Here is a 22999-nt window from a genome sequence, read left to right as displayed (position 1 = left end):
CTTGCCATGTTCTCCCGCTAGGCTCTGTCTCTAGGCTCCGAGGCCAGTCCCTCTCCAGGATCCTCCGGCATGCTCTCTCCAGCAAAGTTCTTCTGTCTCTAGGCTCTGTGTAGGTTCTGTCTTCTTGATTCTGTTCTAAGTTCTGAGTGTTTCTGTCTTGTTACAACTGTATTTATACCAGTTGATTCAATCCTATCAATCTCTATTACAAAGGTTAGGGCGTTTCTTATCTCCATTCCAGGGAGAAAAGATTATGTAGTTTAAGCATGATTGTTCGTAGTTAAAGGGATTAATTACCCGCCTGGCACTTAGTTGAGGGGTTTTATTCCCTCCCTAACTTCAGGGGAAAATCCCTACCTGAGGAAAACAACCTTTCTCAGAGACCTTGGTTAAAACACATAGTGCCAAGAAGGTGAGCAAACATATTAAGAACAGTATGCCATATATGCCAGGTCCCTTGAAACAGCAAGCATGGACCGGCTCCCGGCAAAAATTGTGGGCCAGAAAGAAATAAGGTGAAAAGTGACTCTTACGATTCTGATGTCTTTTAGAATACATGTGTCTATACTCAAGCAGAAACAAACCTGGGCAAGAATGCTACTCCAAAGTAAGTATAAATATGTATATAAATATATAAGAAAGAGGAAATAATCGGGGTTCAGGTTTGCCAATTTTATTGAACCAACAAAATTCCTACTAATAACAATGAAATAAATTTTTGCAAGTATAAATGTGATACAGTTTAACAAAACCCATTGTTCTGTACCTATAAATAGATTTTCAAAATGTCATAAAAAGTGCAGTTATGAATTGTTAACATGTTAATACACAGTTCCTTTATTTCAAATGTGTTTGTCTTGACTCACTAACAGTTCCTTCTGCATCTGTTCAAATAATATTACCCATCCCTCCAAAAAAAAAAAAAAGGCATTAAAGCACTAGAATATTACACATACACTGATCCATTCAGGTCAGCTTTAGTCAGAGTTGTAAAATCAGCAACATAAGAAAAATAAAACCTAGTTATACATACAAAAAGCTTTCATGGGTTCTATAATCTCCTTAACTGCTGACTCATGTGGAGGGCATAACAGTGGAGAAGGCTTATATGGGTAACTACCTCAGACTACATCTACAGCAGGGTCTGGTTCACCAGAACATGTTTAAAGTGGCTGTTTATCAAGTTTGCTATTTTTGGAATTGAAACTATAAATATAAGACTGTCATTTGACAATGCAAATTGTGTAAATCCTAAATTTCATCAATGATCTATTTGATAAAAGCTTATTCTAATGGAAAACCTTATATAGTAAGAGACTGATATATATATAGCAGTCTTAAGATCATCCGCCTCACAATAGTCCAAAGTCACGTGCTTCGTAAAAAAACATTACAGTAACAAAGCACAGGACTACAAAGGCAAAACATCACAGCTTCTGATTACATTGAATAAAAAGTACCAAGGAACGCAATAGATAATTCTGTATTAATACTGATGAATTAAAGAACTATAATAGACATTTCACAGCATGCTACATATATCGCTCACAACTTAAGGATAAAATGAAGTCTAAATTTGAAAGTCAAGAAGTTGGCAATCTGATTTCATGTGCAATTCAGCTACAAAGTCTTAATATATACATTCATCATGTAGCTGCCCTGCAAAATCAGAATTTAAAAAAAAAAGATTTCAAGTCCAAATCCTATTTCATAAGCTAAAGGATACATCCAGTTCTTCCATGACCAGAAAAGGTATTTTCAGGTTTGAAGGAGCTAATCCAAGTAGCAAGGCCATGTTCCACATCGACCTGACAGGGTCCTTTTTGACCTTGCTCACACTGTGCCTGTGATGTCACTGTTCTAGTAGCACAAAGATGCCACACTGGCTGTGGTTTGCTTTTTCTGTCTCTCCTGTCTTAGGTTGAGAAGAGTAAATGTGAAGAGGAAGAGGGAGGGAAAAATTGTATTTTCTTCCCAGGGAAGATATACCAATGCAAAGGAAATATCTGCATTAGATAGAGTTTGGATAATGTTCCTTGAGGAACAAGGGTACCATTTAACTCTTGCATTTTATTTTAGAGAAGCAGTAAAATTCAGACAGGAGAAAACAGTCTCCATATTACAAATTGATATGTTTCCTTTAGCCTACATTTTGATCCTTCCATATCAGACTTAGAAGCCAGTTGGAAAATTTGTGAAGACTGATTAAGAAAGAGATGTACAATCCATTTCATTTGGTGTCATGATGGATACATCTAGCTAACCAGGATTCATACATTTCCTTTTAAGAGGTTAAATTGAGGGGTGGAAGAGAAGAGACTGTTTTTATAAATTTATATACCAAGAGTTATATTTGTCACATTTAAACTTACTAATGTTTGATATTGTCCTATGAGCTATAAAATGGGGTGTTTGTTCTAAAGGCTATTTTATAGTATGCATTTCATTTTTCCAGAAATTTCCACAAGCACTGCAAAGAATCAGATAGTCTTCCTCCCCCCTACTTCTTATCTCCTTTTTTCAATTCTATACTTCATGGTGGTGCAGCCATGATGAATTTAAAGCTGGAACAAATACTTCATGACATACGATTTAATAAAAACCATTCCTTCAGTCTCCATTACTGTCTCATTCCTTAGCTAGGCATTGATTCATTCCTGGGCCCCTAAAGGCATGGACTAGACTCTGCTGTCAGGTTGGGTTGCTCATGAATGGGAGTGGACAGCATCCAGATGCCACCATTGATCATAATAATCGATACTTTCAAGCAGGTGGTTCGTTCGTCCCCAGGCCAGACAACCATCGATAGACAAACCCACCCCATGTTAGAAACCTGACAAGCTTTCCTCTGTGACGACACGAGTACACACTGGTGGGAGAAGAACTGTTGCGTCTTCCTCCTCTGCATTTCCTGCTCCTCACAGATAACTGTCTGGATGTACCGAAGTGCAGCCAGAAAATACAGATGACAAAGGCAATGCATTCCCTCTCCATCCCATAGGATGTTCCCCCCAAGAGAACAACAAGGTCGGCAAGGGGGTGAGAAGCTTGGTCTAACCCAGGAAAGCTTCATCAAACTCTCATGCAGCCTATTTTGTGGCATTTTTAAACATATTATAATCAAGTGGGCTTCCGTGATCCAACAGACCACCTAACCATCCTTTATCAGCTATCCTCCTATCAGACATGTGTTCCAACGCTCAGATACCACCAAATAAAACCAGTGATCTGAAACACCGCCCATCTGTATGCCAGAAACGGTTTCACTGAAGGGTTACAGATCCGTCTGGACTCCTGGGGAACTTTAACTTCACATTCAAATAACTTGGACTAATACCAGTATTAACTACCTAATACAGATCCAGGGTAGAATGGCAATTCAATCACTTTAAAGTCCTGTTAAGTGCTAAATTCTGCATGGTAGAAATAGTTCACTTTCTGTATCATGTATAAATATAAAGATTCCTACTTTGTTAGAAGGCAAAAATCTTCTATGATTTATTTAAACTATGGAAGTAGTATTACTGAACAACAGAGAGTGAATCCATGAAAAGGTTGGATACTCTGAATTTACAGGCTCTTTGGGGATGAGGTAGAGGAGAGCAAGACATTTTGGCAGCTGGGAAAGGTGGAACAGTCTGGGATGGACAGGATTACACTTGGTGCTGTATATCTGGTAGGGCATCTGGGGCAAGGATTAGCCAAAATATAGCTGATGGCTGTGGAATTTAGAGGGAGTTGGGACAATGGAGAAAAAAATGACTCGGTAAAGTAAATGCTGGTGACTATCAGCAGGTGGCTGGTGATGTTTGGTTTGTAGTGTGACAAGGCATTCAGATCAAGATGGGCTGAGGGGAGAGGAGGGAGCGGGTAGAGGTTGAGGCACTTGGAGGAAGAGAAAGCAGGCGGGAAGGGTGGATGGAATGCAGGCAGGAGCTCCCACGATGGGAAATGTCCTTTATAATAAGCGTATGATGCTGAGGACAGCCACTGTCTCGGAATTATGTTCCATGTGTTCTCTGAAAACCTTTTCCTTCCTCACCAGGCTCTGCCTTGACATATACCTCTACCTCTATGATCCATTTCATCCCTGCTGTTTTTGTTCTAGGTCTCACCTGAGCAGACACTGCTTACTAAGCCACATTAGCATGAAAATAAGCTCCACATACAGGGGGCATGTAAGTTCTGTTGACTGAGATGAATACATTCACGTTACAGTACTGCTTCGAGGAAAGACTACTTATTTTGATTCTCAGTCTCCAGAGGGATATTATAGGGAAACACAGTTTATGATGACGTCCACCTAGAATAGGCTCTGACTGTACAGATTAGCTAACTTAAAACTTGATCTGAACAGTATAGCCATATGTGTTTCCGTTTGCTGTTCAATTATCCTAAGAACATTTCATATACTATTTAAACAACATTATGGTTGCATAAGTTTATTCTGTGTAAGACCATCTATTTGCATAAAAAGAAAAAGTCCTATTAGATAAAGAGTTTAAGGTCTTGCTTTCTGGAGGAATAAATCAGAATTGTCTTTGAACACAACATAAAACAACACAAAAACCTCATTCTACTAGTACAGTGCAGATCATTTTTATAATATGCACTGACACTTATTTATTTCTCCCTGATGAATTTCCTTAGAGTTTAAAAGAATGTTACCATGCACTCTGCACTACAGTGGAGAACTATTTTTAAGCACAGATCTTTGTTTGTTGATTAATTTTGTTTTGCTGTGGCATAAAAAATCTAAGTTTTTGGATTTAAAAAAAAAACCTCTGTAAGGTGGAAAAGGAAAAACAGTTCTGAAATAATGTTAGTTAGCTTTTAGAAGCACTGAAAAATTTTAGGAGACTGTAACACAATTAAAATAGGGGTTCTGGTTCAAATAGAATTTTGATATAAAGCTCACAGTGAGTTTTCTGTTCTAAAACAGCCCTGTGAAGCTTGGCTATTATTTGGGTTTGAAGCCATGATTCAAGGCCAAGGCCATGCCCCAGACCCCACAGTGGCCATCTTTTACTTTGAAAGTACCCCAGTGAGACAAAGATCCTTCCCTAGACTCAGACAATATACTTGGTTCAAAAGGTGAGGAAGGTAAACGCCTCTTTTCCTGCACATGTTATGAGTCTGGCCAAGAAGGCCTAATCTCAAGAATCCCTGCTGTGGTCAAGGGATCGGGCTAACGGACAGACTCACTTTCAGATGGCAGAGTATTCAGCTATTTCTTAAGGGGATCTGAGAAAGGAAGAATTGCAACGGAAGCTGGAAAACTTGAAATTCAAAGTAAATCGACATGGATCAAGCGTTTACATCAGTGGGTGACTAACTTTAACATAATAAGCTACGAAGGTAGAGAATTCACATTCGCATGTGCTTTTTTTTCCACGTACACTTGCACGTTTAAAGTTTGGCACGATGTGAGCCCATGGGATAGGTTAGAGTCTCGTATAACCACATCACTTCACCAATTGAACCAGATAGCTCTTTTAAAAATATCACATTTTAATATAAAAAGCTATACTATAAATTACTACATAGTAAATTCAATACTCTGAAAAAATACCACCCTGGAAAACCGCATCGGAATTTCAAGTCTGCATTAGATAAAGTCCACAGCAAGCTCGCTGTAAAATGGTATCCACAACCTGGAATGCTGCGCATGCGTCTGAGTAGGTGCTTAACCAAGCACCTCCAGAGGTCACCTTCTCTAGGCTGGTTCACTGAGGTTCATAAATAGATGGTTTTGTTTCTGTTTATAGTTCCAAGCCAACTTATTTTCCTGATTACTGACGAGATGGATCAATGCTGAGGAAAGAAACCTTGCTAGGAAAGAGATCTAGTAAAGGCACTAAATTTCCGTAACCCAAACTCCAACTACTTACATTTCTGAGGGGAAAAAAGCAAAAAACAAAAATGAAGTGGCCATTTTAGTTACTTGAGCCTTGTTTCCTCTTTTGGTCTGAAGCTCATATGGTGTTCTGTGAGAATTTCTCCTCCTTTTCAATATATAACAATCATCTTCCTCCTGTAGTAGAGGTCCCCTGCACAAACACAGGGCTATTAACTGAAGGACTCCTATTAAAAAAACAAATGTCAAGAATAAAAGAGATCCTCAACTTGAAAGTTTTCTAAAGTTTGGAAAGGTAAATGGACATTAATGTTGTCGTCTAGGTTTTGCCATTCTCCTATATGCTTTTAAAATACGTATCTATATAATGTGATATTGAATAAAGCCAATATATGGCATATCAATAAACAAAACAGAAGAAACCTGGCACAAGTTCTTTGAGTAATCTCTTTAAATAAACCACCCTCGTCTTTAAAAAATTCGTTATTTTTTTCCTCACATGGAAGTTTTCAAAGAAGATCCTGGAATTCAAAAATGCAGAACTGCCTTATGTTACTGGGCTCACAGTCATCTTTCTATTTTCTCATCTGGAACAAAATCTAAAAGAAAGCAACCTACTGCATTGTACCAGAAAAGGATGATAAATGGAAGGGGGGGGGGATTATTAAACAAAACACTAGCCCACTATTCTTTCATGAGAGAGGGGGGAAAAGCAAGTTCTATATAACAAATAAGTCTAAAATGAAATCTTTGTGGGAAATCTAACAAAAATTTTAACTATTTACTAGGAAAAAATTGATCTGCTTTTAAAAATTAGCATGTTGGTGTACAATTCAAGTCACCATTAATTAACCACAAAGTGTTTAAGCCGTGCAGTTGTGTCCCACCGGATGGCTGTAAGCATCTCTTTAGGCACTTCGCTGGTTCATTAACGTAACACAAATTAAAGCTATAAACACATAATGTTGTGCTCTGTGAAGATAGTCTAATCAAGCAACACAAACCAATGCAACAATGTGACTTTTTGGATGCTTATATTCCTCCCCTTAGACTTGTTCATTATTTTTAAACTCGTCGTCCAAAGAGATTTTTCTGGGGAAGGGGATGCTTTGGCTTTATGAAAGGAACACTGTCAACCCCAGTAAGGGGGAAAGCCTTGTGCAATAAAGAAATCTGAACCAAATTTCTTTATGGCTCTGTCTTAAAGGACACTTCTGCAGTGACATAATAGGGGGGAAGTTTAGTATGTTTCTTTAACATATTGCACTCTTTCTGTTGTTGTTGTTGTTCATTCACATTAATGCATAGAAACACAATTTTTACCTTTGAATAATAAACCGTTTAACCTATTATAAGAAAAATCATGGAAAATAAGTTCTAAAAGCCTAACAGGAAAAAATATAGGTATAGTAACCTTCTTCCGCATACTGCAATATAGAAAACACTATGAGAAAAGAAAAATGTGCAAACAAAATTTTTGGTCAGCCTAGTGTGGGTACAAGATTACATGTGCCAACTAAATGAACTATAAGCAGCACTGTGAGCACTGATAACTGAAGATGACGGAGGATTACTGTCAGTGATAGGAAGGATTGTGTATAATTCCACCTTTAATATACACATCTGATATGGAAAACTGAAACTTCTGTTTCAGAAGAGAAAGAAAATAGCTGAATTTGGCATTTCAGTAGCATGCTATAGAATTCATCATGATTAATTTCACATTAAATTATGGACAATGGCTGTATCACATTTCACGTTATCGCCAATAGCAGTAACAAAAACAAACAAAAAAACCAAACAGTGCCTGACAATAATCTCCTGGGGACACAGGGCTGTGTCCTGTGAGCAGCTTAGTTCAACAGCGCATGCTTTTCCTCTGCCAGATTTAGGACACACCATGAAAAGTGGAGTGGCCAGAGGAGGTTATTCTTTGCTGAATTCCAATATCTGAATAAACAATTGCTTGAGCAGATTGTAAGCGCTTTTCCTTATTTAACGACAACAAAAAAAGGTGGGGAGAGAAATACACATACACACAAACCCCAAGCGCTGAAGTTAAGCATTAACAAACCAGGTTCATGATTTATGATCAGTTTCCAAAACTCCAACTATAAACAATACAAAGTAGTGCTCCTCAGTATTATTTTCGCAATTGTTAGTAATGTTAAGCATCAAGAAAAAGAAAACACATCATTGCACATTACAGCCGCCCCCAAAAACGGCTAAACTTTGACACAGAGAATTGAGTAACTTTTGATGCTACATCACAAACAGCTTCTGATGTATATATCTTATGTGAAAAGGTCTTTACACACATCTGACATTTTCCCTGGGTGAGGCTTCAGGTCAAATGCCGAGTTATGGCACGAAGCGCATAGAGAAGTTCAGCTTGCATCCGTGCTTCCATTAACAGTAAATTGACGTGAACCTGGAAATGAAAATGTTATCAACTTAATGACAATTATAAACAACTGGTAAACTTTAAACTTTTTTCATATAGCAGACATTCACAAAGGTTTTCTTGTGTATAAAGACTCATATACAAACATACAGGCCTGGGCATTGCTATACATGCACATGATGTGAAACTCACAAGAAAACTGTTTATAAAAAGTGGCTCTTGTGCCCGGCTGGTGTCACTCAGTGGATTGAGCACAGTCCTATCCACCAAGAGGTCACCAGTTTGATTTCCGGTCAGGGCACATGCCCAGGTTGTGGGCTGGATCCCCAGTAGAGGGCGTGCAGGGGGCAGCCAATCAATGATTCTCTCTCATCATTGATGTTTTTCTCTCTCTCTCTCCCTCTCCCTTCCTCAGGGATCAAGCGCCCAACCCAGGCATGTGCCCTTGACTGGAATCGAACCTGGGACTCTTCAGTCTGCAGGCCGTCGTGCTATCCACTGAGCAAACAGACTAGGGCTAAAAATATATTTAAAAAAAGTTGGCTAGATTATGCCACTTCCATTTCTATAATGGCACTAATTTATTAATATTTTCATAATCATTACTTCTTATATTGAACATCTATCTATGGTATAATGTTTAGTCATGAAACACACCTTTTCTGAGTGTTTGAACTGACGCCAGTAACTATCATACATGCGCTTGGTAGTTCTCTCAGGATAGCAGGTCACTGTCTTAATGTAAACCTTCAGGCTTCGTTCAAGTAATTGATTAACTTCTCCGTAATCATAGTCATCATACCTATGAGTAATGACAACAGCTTTATAATGACAAAATCACAATTTCTGATTTCTAAAGCTGTAATAGAGACATTTATTGTCCAGTAATTTAAATACCAAAAGCTCATTAATTAAATTCATCTAAAAATATTTATTGAGTGCCTATTATGTGCCATGTGCTTTCCATGTACTCTTCTAGGTACTGGTGATACGCAAATGAACAAAATAGACAAAAACCCACAATCTTGTAGAATTTAAATTCTATTGGAGCAAAAAGAAAAAATTAAAAAGATAAACATAGTATGTCAGACGGTGAGAGCTGCTATGGAGATAAAGTGAAACTGGGGGCTAGGAGGAGAGAAACTGTGGTTTTAGATAGGAAGGCCTCTCTGAGAGGTCAACATCTGAGCAAAGACCAGGAGCAAGTATCAAGTCCTAAGTAGGAGTCAAGTGTTTCAAGGAAGAAGGAGTAATGACTCAAATAACATAACTGGAAACTTACCACTCAAGTAGCATGTACAGAGGTCACTGGCAACCTCAATAAGATTGAGAGAGAGAATGAGAGTTAAGAAAATGGTGATAGTAAATATACTACCAAAGAGATTTGCTGTGCACAGGAGCAGAAAAATGAGGCAATAGTCAGAGGGAAAAGCATGATGAAGAAAAAGAATCTGTTCAGCCCAGCCAGTGTGGTTCAGTGGTTGAGCGTAGACCCAGGAACCAAGAAGTTTCTGGTTCATTTCCCATCAGAGCACATGCCTCGTTTGCAAGCTTGATCCTTGGTAGGGGGTGTGCAGAAGGCAGGAGATCAATGCTGTTCCTCTTTCATCCAAGTTTCTATCTCTATCCCTCTCCCTTCATCTCTCTCTAAAAATCATTAAAATCATATTTTAAAAACGAATCTGTTTACAGATGAGAGAAATGCATGTTTATATACATACTAGGGGCCCGGTGCATGAAATTCGTGCACTGGGTGGGGGGGGGGGGTGTGTCCCTCAGCCCAGCCTGCCCCCTCTCACATACTGGGAGCCCTCAGGCGTTGACCCCCATCACCCTCCAATCACAGGATCGGCCCCTTGCCCAGGCCTGACGCCTCTGACAGAGGTGTCAGGCCTGGGCAGGGGACCCTCATTTCCCCCCATCACTGGTTCTGCCCCCAGCCCCCTCCGATTGCTGGCTCTGCCCCTTGACCAGGCCTGATGCCTCAGCCAGAGGCGTAGACCCCCATCACCCTCTGATCACCTGATCGGCCCCTTGCCCAGGCCTGATGCCTCCGCCAGAGGTGTCAGGCTTGGACAGGGGACCCCCATCTCCCCCCGATCACTGGCTCTGGCCCCCGCCCAGGCCTGAGGCCTCTGGTCCAGGAATCATGCCTGGGCAGGGGACCCCCATCTCCCTCTGATCGCTTGCTCCACCCCCGGCCCAAGCCTGACGCCTCTGACCCAGGCTTCAGGCCTGGGCAAGGGGACCATCATATCCCCCCAATCCCCGGCTCAGCCCCCCGCCCAGGCCTGATACCTCGGCCAGAGGAGTTGACCCTCATCACCTTCCGATCACCAATCACCGGATCGGCCCCTTGACCAGGCCTGAGGCCTCCGGCAGAGGTGTCAGGCCTGGGCAGGGGACCCCCAGCTCCCCGCGGTTGCAGGCTCCGCCCCTGCCCAGGCCTAACGCCTCTGGCTGAGGCGTCCGGCTCGGGCAGCGGGGACCTGCAGCTGCAGCGGCCCCGCGATCGTGGGCTCCGCTTTAGGCCCAGGCAAGGGACCCCTAGCTCCTGGGACTGCCAGCTTTGACCGTGTCCAGCTGCCATCGCTGGCTCCACCCCTACTTCCTGCTATCACTGGCCAGGGCAGCAAAGGTGCCTGATTCTCTGATCATGGCTGGGGGGCAGGGCAAAGGCGGCCCCAGGGCCGCCTTTGCCCTGCCCCCCAGCTCTTAGCTCCCCCCTGGGTTTCCGATCACTGTCAGTGGCAGGGGGCTTCTTCCTGCTTTCCCTTTCGCCTCCCTGCATTGTGCCTACATATGCAAATTAACCGCCATCTTGTTGGCAGTTAACTGCCAATCATAGTTGGCAGTTAATTTGCATATAGCCCTGATTAGCCAATGAAAAGGGTATCGTCGTACGCCAATTACCATTTTTCTCTTTTATTAGTGTAGATGGGAAAGACCCAATAGCGAGAGTAAAGGTGATCATGCAGGAGAGGGGAGATTGCTAGAATAAGGATCTTTAGAAGAAGAGAGGAGATGGGACTTTGTGCCCAAGGGCATAGGAGCATAGATAGTTCATCCACAATAAGAGAGAGGAGCCAGAAGAAGTAGGCACAGAGGCAGACAGGAGGGTAAATGCAGTAGTGGGGGTTTGTAGAATTTCTGCTCTATATTTTCAGTTAATATTTGACCCAAACACAATGCTTAAATAATAGTATCTCAAGGATTTTATATAAGTTTATTTAGTAGCATCTCAGAGATAGTTACCATAACATTTGTTATTTATTGTCATGAATAAAGATTTATCACAACTGAATTAAATTCTATTGCTGTTTATTTTTCTTAATTAGGTACGTATAATATCTGTTTTAAAATGTAATGTTTCTGTGATAACTTATTGTCTAGGATGGTAAGTGGGTAAATAGCAATTACTATTTATCATCATAATAGTGTCTTCTAGGTAGAATGTTGATTTTTCAGAAAAAAATTTTTTTACATTAAAATTATAGAAACTACTTCACTTAAATTCTAATTCCACTTCACAGAGACTTTCTGATACTATATCCAAAAGAACATGGTACAGAGTCAAACTGAATGCATCCACATCTGGGGATTTCTCTTTCTACAGATCTATCTCCATAAAGGCTCAAAAAACAGCTCAAAAGGGCACATTAAAAAAAAAAAAGCTTTCCTGATTACACCGTGATTAGACTATTCAATCTCATTTATTCACTGTCCTCTCAATGCCAATCTTTAAAAAATGTAGAGGCTATTAGTTTACATTGACTGACAGTTTTCTTTCAGTGTTTTTATGTGAACTTATACAAGCTTTATGAAAGAAGAATTTATCCTAGTTTTATTTATATCCTAATTATCACTCATTCAAACTAACTACCTACCTAACTAACTAACCAGCATTTATTAAAGTGATCTAAAGGAATACAAGATATGGTTTTTAACTGCTATTTCTTCCAGGAAGGATTCTCAAACTGAGTCTGATTTTATCCTATCTCCAATGATTCCTGATATTTTCTTCCCTCGTTAGTAAATTGTTACTACTGTATTTACATATGCATATTAATATTTACAACAGCTAACCATAGAAAAGTGCTTTTCTATAAAATGGAATTAATTTTCCAAAATCAGAAGTCCACATGTAATATTTTCTCCCCAAAATACATACTTCTAAACAGGACAGGAATAAGGCTAGTGTCAGAATTTTCTTTTAGAAATGTGTAAACCCATCTCCACAATGAGCATACCTGATTCCAAACATACAGTGGACATAGTTAAATAAAGCTCTGCGCAGCATGGTTGTGTCGACATCTTCATGGGTGGCCATAGTGTTGTAGGTGAGACTGTAGACCATGCGAAACTTTTCATCAAGAAGATGTCCAATGTCAGAATAAAGTCTGTTCACCAGGGAGAACCCATGGTTTTCCCAGGTGTAGTCCTAAAAGAGTAAAATGTATACACTTACAAAACGGGCATTCTTCATTTAAGTCAACTCTAGGTTTTTATTAACTATAACTACTTAAGCAAGTAAATGAAGATATTCAAATTTATTTCTAAGTTTGTAGCTTTGCTAAAAAGCCTTCACATCAGTTTGTAGATTGGAGTGCCATGCTATTTCCTCAGTGGGGTTCAGGGTGTAGCATGTCGGTGATAAACTGGCTACTTTCTGTGGTCAAATGCTATGCAAACTATGCCCTTATCTGAAAGAACCCCAGAAGATCTTGGACTATTCCTATGTGACCAAACCTATTCAATGACATGGACAGTTAGCAGATCATCTGAAATAGGCACAATGGAGTTTGTCTTAATTCAAATTTGCACCCACTTTAGGGGTCACATCACTATTGTGACTGTTTTTTCTAGGGGTGGGGAGGGGATAACTCTGAAGCCATTAGCTACCGATTTAGGATCGTATTACAAAATATCTTTTTATTATAAATGTGATATGATATATCACTGGGTTTCTTCTCTGCTATGCCCTCCCTCCCCCAAATGGTATGAATATTATACAACTACAATGTAATAATGCTGTAATTGAAGAAAACCTTTTCCTTTTGCCTTCTTAGCTGGGAAAATCCTATCTAATAAAAGAGTAATATGTAAATTAACTGTCATGCCGCAACAAAGATGGCGGCACTCATAGTGGCTGGGGCAGGTCGCTGGCCGTGTCACCCCAGCAATGCGTCACCCCAGCAATGCGAGCCCAGCGTCCATGCCCTGGCCGCGCGGAGGGAGGGGAAGGGCCTCGGGCCAGAGGCCGGGGCGAGGGACGCTGGCATCATTGCAGGCCGGGCTGAGGGACCCCCCATTCATGAATTTCATGCACCGGGCCTCTAGTGTTGAAATAATAATCTACCTATTAAGACATCAAATTAAACTAGGCTGAAAACAAGATTAAAGAAAATGATTTACAGACTCTATCAAAATGACCTATTAATTTCTTTAGAAGTCAATTTATTTATACTTCAACATGTCACAGTTAAAATAATAGTCTTTATTCTCTATTTTCTCTGAAATACAGATATCTCATACCTGAGCTCGGAATGTTGGCAAATGCTCTTCTCCTCGTCTAGCAAAGTCTTCATACCCAAAACCGGGGTCTTCAATATATCGGGAGACATCAGATGTTATAATCATGTCATCCTCAAAATCTAAGAACAACAACAATTTAGTGTTAGGGAAACCACTTAGTTAGAACAATGAAACCTCTCCATTTTCTTCCACTTTTTAGCTTTTCCATGGATTTCCAAAGTGACAATATTGACTACCTGGCTTAAATTCAAATAAAATATCTACTACTGAAGTTTTGAATACAATTTCATTACCAAATCTTGGCCATCTTAGCATTTAACTATAGTTATTACTCAGTCAAAAAATTGATGTAATTAAAATACCTAAATAGTAGTAGCACATTTAGACAAGGAAGATAGCCAGGCCTCTGGTTAAAATGCTTAAACTTTTGATTTTCTGGGGACGAAGTGGGATGTGGGGAAAGAGAAGAGGTGAAGGTAAAGAGCACTTTAAGTGAGCGGAATGTTAAGAGAGATTTTATTAAAATTAGATAGATGGTGTTTCATCTGGATTCACAGGGAAAATAAGTTCATTTTTAGTTTACCAAGAGGCATATAAGGAGAAGGACTGGTAAGGGAACACAACAGTGAGGAAAGTGGACTTTCAGGAGTCACTATTATTCTTAATTGATTTGCTGTCAGTTAAACAGGAGGGTTCTGTTTGGGAAAATTCATTGAGTTCTACACCTAAGATATTGTGCTTTTCTGTGCACATGAAAAGAAAAGGTATACAACATATGTAGTAAACAATATGCTAATGAGACTGTGAATGGAATACTATCAAAGTGGCATTAAGGAAGATAGGAAGACTACAATACCATTGTAAGACAGCTAATTTCTGCATTCTTGATAATATTAAAAATTCACCACTGAGAAATTATAAAAACCCAATGCATGTTAATTTAGTTTAAAGATAATTATCTTTTAACGAACTTTTTTAGGTTAATCTTTATAATCATTTTTCCCTGATTTCAACCACTAAAAGGAAATGAACAACCTTTACTTACTACCTTCTGTTATAAAAAATAAACATATATTTTAAAAAATAAATGAAAAAACTAGCTCCTTCCAAAGAACAGTATTTTCTTAGTATTTTAATTAATATTAAATACATTAAATATCTAATAAATAAATAAATATTAAATAGTTAAAACAATTTTATGGCATAATAAAAAACTATAACTCTTAATGGACAGTGTTGATAGGCTTAAAAAAAAATGCAATTATAGTAATTCATCTGAAGACCTGGTAAACTAGTAGTACCTTCATTATCTTTATTTAATTTTGCTATTTCATGAAAAGCCTCACAATAAGTATTCTTTTCCAACAAGTTTTGACCTTTCTTGGGTAATTAGCAGGGACTAATTAGAGTGCTTGATAATAAGGCAAGAAAGATCAAGTGCCCAGACTACCCAACCTAGGAAATATTTTACTGAAATTCTTACCTAACTCCTTAATTACACCAATGAGACTGGCATGGTTGAGTACTTACTCTATAGCAGGTACTATGCTACATACCTGTTATTTATTTTTTCTTTGTTTCATTAACAGTAAAAGAAATATCTACTTAAGACATAAGTAAACCAAGTGTAAGTTAGGAATACTACTGTTGGTGCTGAGTGTCAGAAAGAAATACAATGTGGATTAGTTTAAGATGACATGGAAAACTTGTAAACATTAAATCACTGAAATTGGTCTGAAGCTTCAAAGTGACTTTCAGCTCTAAAGAGAAATCTCAGGCTCCCCGGGACCACTCCTCAACCACTCTGCTGCCTCCTCCTCATGCTCCAGTTCTCTATTCCGGGTAAATAGAAATGCTTTATAAATGGCGTTTTCAATGCATTATCTCTTAACATTTACCAATGAGGTTAAGCTTGTCCATCCCATAATAATCAATAAAATAAAGCATAAAAAAAAATGCAATTGCTGAGGCCACAATGGAAGTTAGGAGTTTTGTGGAGTGCAAAGTAAAATTAAACCAAGCACAGTAAGTGATAACTAAACTCTGTAAAACAGTTTCTCTCTTGAAGTGATTTTCCCCTCACACTGGACAGCTCGGTGGTTTCAGTTGACTATTACTTAGCTGGTTCTTTTGACTTTAATGCTAGTTTTTGTCTTGCTCATATACATATTTGGATTGTCATATGACTTTTAAACATCTTTAAACAATGAAGAGTAACTAACCAAATAACATAAAAATGTATCATATGAATACTATCCATTCATTTATTTTTAAATTAGGAGTCAATTGAGACCTGTTTTCTAGACAGTTTTGTCTACAGAAAAAAAAAATATACAAAGATCTCTCAAACCACACATATCTTTTTCCTAAATTTATCTTAAGAGGTTAAACTTTAAAAAAAATTAAAATCAGTACTGTGATTAACAAATCTAAAGCTCTCACTTTAATTCTACCTAAATAAATATTTCAAAGTCTGACCTGAAAACAAATAGTATTTTGCACTTTGTCTGCACTCTTCAGCCCCTAAGAAGTAACTATTAATAAAATACAGAAAACGTTATAATAACGAAACACCTTTCTAACTTGAAAAAAAAAAAAAAAACACACCCAATTAAAGCTAGTTAAGTCTGTTACCAAGCTACAGAATATCACCCCCATATAACACTTAAAATATTTATTTTCTTCAAAAGACTTGAAATCTATTGTTAGAATCTCTCCATAGAATCTGGAATGCTTTATCACACTGGTTAAACCAAGAAATTTTTTACTTTTTAATTTTTTTTTTAAATTAAGAAATTTTGCATAGGACAAAATAAATTTCTATTTTAAAACTTTGCTAACTTTATAAAAATGACTCAATTAGCCAGTGTATGAAGTTATTTTTCTAACTTATCTTTGTGTGACCAGCACATTTAGTACAGGGAATGTTTAAGAGTAAATAATGAAATGATTTATTTCCTTGAATGATTTACAAATGATACAGCCTCTCCTGTTAAAATTAGAACACAATTTTTTGGCTAGGGTCTAAGACTTGCTAGTTAAAAATTCATTTTAGAAGGCAGTAGTCCTGCTCAAGGGTCCAGGAAGATAGAAACTGGGATCCAGGAAAGATTTTCAGTAGTAAAAAATAAAAACAAAAACCTATCTTTTAAACTCTAGTGATCTTAGAGAAGCTCTTAGAAAGTAATGTCTAAAAGCAAAAAGATATTAGTAACTTTAATAAAATTGTTTACATTTAAAAATATTGGCTTACCTAGAAGGTTAACTCTAGGCTCATTATTACTATTATAATAATTACTTTTTTTATTGATTTGAGAGAGAGAGAAAGGGAGGAAGGAAGGGTGGGGGTAGGGAGAAGGAGGAGGAGAAAGAGGGAGAGAGAGACATCGACCGGTTGACTCGCCACCTTTTGGTGTATGAGACTACGCTCCGACCAGCTGAGCCACCCAGCCAGGGCCCTAGGCCCATTATTGTTCGTTGTCCCATTTGTTCTACCTGGATGATTTTTATAATTATTTTGATTTTAACCCCTAATTATATGCTGAAAACTTCCAAAACTTTATCTTGAGCTAAAAGTCCTCTCCTGATCGTCACACTACTACTCCAAGTGTGTTTGCAGACTAGCATTAGTCCCAGTTGGAGCTGTGACAGAAAGTGTGGCCTATCCCGTCCTAGCCCAGACTGACTGCGCTCCAGCCAGATTCCCCAGTGACTCACATGCACAGCAAAGCTTGAGAAGCACTGGGCAGACATCCCTGGACTGAATGTTGTATACACATAGGAACTCCAAATGTCCAAACTAAGGCAGCTTATCTGTTCCTTAAGGTTAGAAAGATCAATCACCATGATAAGACCCTGTCCACCTACCCAGCTCCTTGTCACATTACCTATCTCATGATTTATGTCCTAACAACACGGCCATTTGTTCCTGAAGCAAGCATCCTATTTCCTTACCATCGTGCCTTGGCTCAGGCGTGGATGCTGTTTACACCAACTCCCCTGTCCCCCAGCCACTGCCTGACATCCTTGCACTCAAGATCTAAGACTCAGCTTAGAGCCAAATGGTTGGAGAAAGTCATCCTCTGGGCACCCCTTCTGTCCACACTCCTCCCCCCACTAAGGCTGGGTTCAGGGTCCTCTTCTGGGCTCACAAACCTTCTGCATTCCACTCTGCATTGTCATTACTTCCCTTTCCCACCAGCAATGACAGCTCCCTGGAAGCAGGAACCATGCCTCATGTAGGCTGAAAATCTATCTGCCACAGTGCTGAGAGCATATGGGGGACTCAGTAAATGTTTGTAGAGCGAATATTAAACAAATAACTAAAACACCAGGTTTCCTTTTTGGGGGGGATTTCATACTGATTAGAAGCTCTGAGAAACTAGTACTTAAAATACTCGATTTTGAGGATAAAAATCTTCATGGAAAAAAAAGGATCATCATGAGAAATGATAAAAGGAATTCTTATTTTTCCTGGTAAAATTTCCGAGAGCTATTGGTTGATGCTATGTTTAAAGTTAACAAGTAAGTATGGCCAAATCAATTACTCTCAGAACTTATGAGACTGACTAGTCTTAAGACTAGTCATTTTGAAGCCCCCTTTTAAACCAAAATGGAACTCTATTTAAAAATAAATGTTATGTAGATGGATGACTTTGAAGGATTTACGCTTTCTACTGAGTTTATGCTATTTTAATAACACTTACTACATGGTGTTTAATATCTTTTTTAGTCATAATTAAAAAGTTTCCCTCCTTTTTCAAAGTCTCTTAGAGTATTAGATTAAAACGTATTTTTAAGACTACAGCAAAGAAGCCTAGCTTTAAGTATGGAATAAATTCCTCCAAATTTAACCTAAGAAAATAACCCAAATAATATGTTTTTATAAATTCCAAAGATTTCTCCAAAGAAATGCAAATGCAAGTACAATATAATTTTAAACTAACCTGGAAAAGCAGCAGAGTGAGAACAGTCCTCCTACATACTCTCCACCCACAAAAAAGGCAGAGATATTTTTAAAAAATTATATCTACTGAAACAGGATTTCACTGATCATGAAAAAAAATTCACAAAAATAGGATGAATTAAATATTTCTATCTAATTTTATAAGCAACTGGTCTGCTTTGAATTACATTTTATCCAGGATAGAGTATGAAGTACAAAGTTGGGCGTTCCTCCCACCTGGATCTGAAATATACTCAGAGATGAACCAACATAATAGAGGAAGCAATAGTGTCAGGTATACCATCTATTAACGCAGAGGACGAGAAAGAAATAAAAGGAACGTGGTAGCACAATCATTTTTACAAAACCACATGGAAAACACTGAAGGTGGCCTGTCAGGGTTCCAAGAACAACTAAAAGATAGTGAAAAAAAGGCACCTGAATGAGGAAATGAATGAAAAGTATCTCCAGAGACAACGAAAAGACTTTCTTTCGTCTCCTTCTCAAAACGAGTGGTCATTTCTTCCTGAGATGTGTCTCCATCTTCCCTTTCTTCTTGAAGCCTTTTCATTCTTTCCATTAAGGCCTCCAGCTCACTTAGGGAACCTACAATCTGGAGACAGGTAAGATGATGGTGTTATTAATATTAGAAGTGGTTCCCGTAAACATCTCTACCTCCCACAGTCACCTTGTGATGTACAGAGGCATCAGTACTATTATTAAGTTCCTGAGTGGGATTTCCACCAACTCCAAAGAAAATCGTATCACAGCTTCAAACATTTTCAGTTATAAAATATACCAATAGAAAGTTTAGAGATATATTTGATCTAGAATTCTAGCATTTGGTATATATTAAATCATATTATGGTTTATTTTTTAAAGTGAGGCCGCTTCAAATTTCTAATTTTTCTGTCATAAGATGTATTTTCTATTGGTTGGTTCAGCATCTTATGGACCAAAGATAAACTGTTCTAGGATCTGCTGTTCAAAGGATCTAACATTAAAAGCCTAGGATCACTGGAATGCAGCCTTGTTTTTTAGTCTTTATGATCTGTAATAATATCTATCTGCTGTAAAAGCCTCTTCAAGACAATTCAGAATTTCAGGTACAAGATACATTTTTATAGTAAAAATTATGCTAAAATATGTCAAATATAAATATATTTGGATATATGTATCTTATTTAATCAGAGAATAAATTCTCTGTAGATATTTTTAAAATGTCTTTATTGATTTTTAGAGAGAAAGGAAGGGATAGGGATAGAGTTAGAAACATTGATGAGAGGGAAACAGCATCAATTGGCTGCCTGCTGCATGCCACCTACTGGGAATCGGGTCCACAACCCAGGCATATGTTCTGACTGGGAATTGAACCGGTGACCTCTTGGTTCATGGCAACACTCAACCACTAAGCAACACCAGCTGGGCCCTCTAGATATTGTTAATTTTAGAAATTACAAAGGCAAAACAATAAGGAGAGGAGAAAACTGACCCCGAAGTTGTTGCCTGTAAGGGATGCATTCTCTATGTTGTTGTCATTAGCGAGGTCACAAACACAGAAATTGTTGACTGATATTAGCCTGAATCCATTGGAGATTTCTGGATCTCTCTCCGGATTGATGCCACTACCAAAAACAAAGCTTGCCAAAGCATGATAATGTGTCAGTAGGACCACAGCATGTACCAGTTCGGGCAGAGACCAATTATTTTCTCCAGTTTTGACAAGTTTCTAAAATGAGAAAGCAAATCAGAGTAAAAATGAAAATCACAGACTTCTACAAAGCAATAGAAAGCATAGAAAAATCTATTAAATTTCATATATGTTCATTTATATGAATAAAACTTAAAATTCTCTTTTAAAAATGTTTCCTATATTAAAGATGTGGCTCTAGTCAAATAATATTACATTACACTATCAAACCTAACTATGATTTTGTTGTGGCTTCATCTAAATTCATATATATATATATATATATATATATATATATATATATATATATATATATATATATATATATATAGTAGAGGCCCAGTACACGAAATTCGTGTACTCAGGATGGGGGTGGGGGTGGGGGGTGTCCCTCAGCCCAGATTGTGAGAGAGGGCAGGCCAGGCTGAGAGACCCCACCGGTGCACGATCACGGCCGGGGAGGGATGTGAAAGGATAGCCAATATTCATCATTTCAAATTTCTCACCTAATATTCACTTCTTTTTAAATTTATTGTATTGTAATCTGACTTCTTTTTCAAACAAACTCCTGAAGCTATTTTCTATTTCTTTTTAGTCCTTATCCTATTTGATCACTGTAGAATTTACATTTTCCTCACTTCCTTCTTGGAATTCATCTCCCTTGACTCCATCTCCTAAGCAGACTCCTCCTTTTTCTACTTGTCTCCACAATGTTGGCTTCTCTATTCTGCCCATGAACTCCTTTTGTGTAATTTCTCCCTGAATGGATCATTCATTCTTTCAACCTGACCTTTGCTTATCCTATCTAATAAAAGAGAAACATGGTAATTGGCGTACGACCGCTACCCTTCCCATTGGCTAATCAGGGCGATATGCAAATTAACTGCCAGCCAAGATGGTGGCCGGCAGCCAGGCAGCTGATGCGAACAGGGAGGCTTGCTTGCTTCAGTGATGGAGGAAGCCAAGCTTCCCCGCCTGCCTTGCCGGCCTCTCAGCTGCAATCTAAGCAACACTGTAACAAATATAGAAGCTAAACAAAACCCCGGGCTTCAGCCAGCAGGACCACAACATTGTTTCAAATACAGAAGGTAAACAAAGGCCAGAAACCTGCTTTCAGCAGCGGAGGTCTCATAGCTGGAGCCGAGCCTCAGAGCTAAAGCTGGTCCAGAATTTTAAAAAAAGGAAAAAAGGACAGGTTGGGAGCTTCAGTCACCTGCCAGCCTGAAAACGGCCCTAAGCCCCTCACCCAGGCTGGCCAGGAACCCCGGTGGGGACCCCCACCCTAAAGAGTGTGTGACCAGATGCAAACAGCCATCATCCCCTCACCCAGGCTGGCCAGGCGCCCAAGCGGGACCCCCACCCTGATCCAGGATACCCTTCAGGGCAAACCAGCCGGCCCCCACCCATGCACCAGGATTCTATCCTATATAGTAAAAGGGTAATATGCCTCCCAGCACCGGGATCAGCAGAGCCGCGAGGCCTTCCAGCACCGGGCTCAGCATGACAGGGGGCAGCGACCAAACCCCCTGATCGCCCTGCGGCTCTGTGTGTGACAGGGAGCAGGGCCACAACCTCCCTATCCGCCCTGCTCTGTTCGTGATAGGGGGGAGCTCCTCAACCCCCTGATCAGCCCTGCTCTGTGCGTGACAGGGGGGAGCTCCCCAACCCCCTGATTGGCCCTGCTCTGTGTGTGACAGGGGGCGGGGCCACAACCTCCCTATCCGCCCTGCTTTGTTCGTGACAGGGGGGAGCTCCTCAACCCCCTGATCAGCCCTGCTCTGTGTATGACAGGGGGGAGCTCCTCAACTCACTGATCGGCCCTGCTCTGTGTGTGACAGGGTACGAAGCCCCAACCCCCCTGATGGGCCCTGCTCTGTGCGTGACAGGGGGTGGCACCATAACCTCCCTATCGACCCTGCCTTGAGTGTGACAGGGAGCGGTGCCCCACCTCCCAATCGGCCGGACCCTGAGCGTGACTAGGGGTGGCATCGCAACCTCCCGATCCGCTCTGCTCTGTGCATGACAGGGGGCGGCACCCCAACTCCCCAATCGGCCCTGCTCTGAGCCCGACCAGGGGCTGCATCTAGGGATTGGGCCTGCCCTCTGCCACCTGGGAGCAGGCCTAAGCCAGCAGGTCGTTATCTCCCGAGGGGTCCCAGACTGCAAGAGGGCACAGGCCGGGCTGAGGGACCCCCCCTCCCCCCCCGAGTGCACAAATTTTTGTGCACTGGGCCTCTAGTCTATATATAAAAAAGCCTAAGTGACTGTTACAACCGGACGACCAGCCAGTATCTATGATGTGCACTGACCACCAGGGGGCAGATGTTCAATGCAGGAGCAGCCCCCTGGTGGTCAGTGCACTCCCACAGCCAACCTCCCACGGCTGGCCAACCTCCCGCAGTCCCTCCCCCGAGCTGCCCGGCCGATCGGCCTCGATCCCCAGGTAGGCCGAGGGACCCCGCCTGTGCACGAATTCGTGTACCAGGCCTCTAGTCTGTAAATAACTACCCAATTTTATTTCTTCTCTATCCTTTATCTTGAGTTACAGACCTGCAGTTCCTCCAGTAG

The 22999-nt window shown here is 40.0% G+C and overlaps 1 protein-coding gene across 3 annotated transcripts in view; it reads right to left on the bottom strand.

Annotated features, from left to right (window-relative positions):
* Positions 1-657: 657 nt before the first annotated feature.
* The window catches only part of SESN3 (sestrin 3), a 62691-nt gene continuing 40349 nt past the window's right edge, over positions 658-22999 (bottom strand). For 2 of the 3 annotated variants that reach the window (XM_059708125.1, XM_059708126.1), the window contains 6 exons: positions 20234-20470; positions 19180-19354; positions 13797-13915; positions 12512-12702; positions 8919-9063; positions 658-8288 (listed from right to left, as the gene is read on the bottom strand). In XM_059708125.1, the coding sequence (XP_059564108.1) occupies positions 8202-8288; positions 8919-9063; positions 12512-12702; positions 13797-13915; positions 19180-19354; positions 20234-20470 (954 nt within the window). In that variant the 3' untranslated portion in view covers positions 658-8201. The remainder of the gene's footprint in view (positions 8289-8918; positions 9064-12511; positions 12703-13796; positions 13916-19179; positions 19355-20233; positions 20471-22999) is intronic. The other variant, XM_059708127.1, reaches the window with a different exon arrangement.

The sequence above is a fragment of the Myotis daubentonii genome, chromosome 9 (assembly GCF_963259705.1).
Source record: "Myotis daubentonii chromosome 9, mMyoDau2.1, whole genome shotgun sequence".
In the NCBI taxonomy this organism is placed as follows: domain Eukaryota; kingdom Metazoa; phylum Chordata; class Mammalia; order Chiroptera; family Vespertilionidae; genus Myotis; species Myotis daubentonii.
This window is presented reverse-complemented; position numbering and strand designations above follow the sequence as displayed.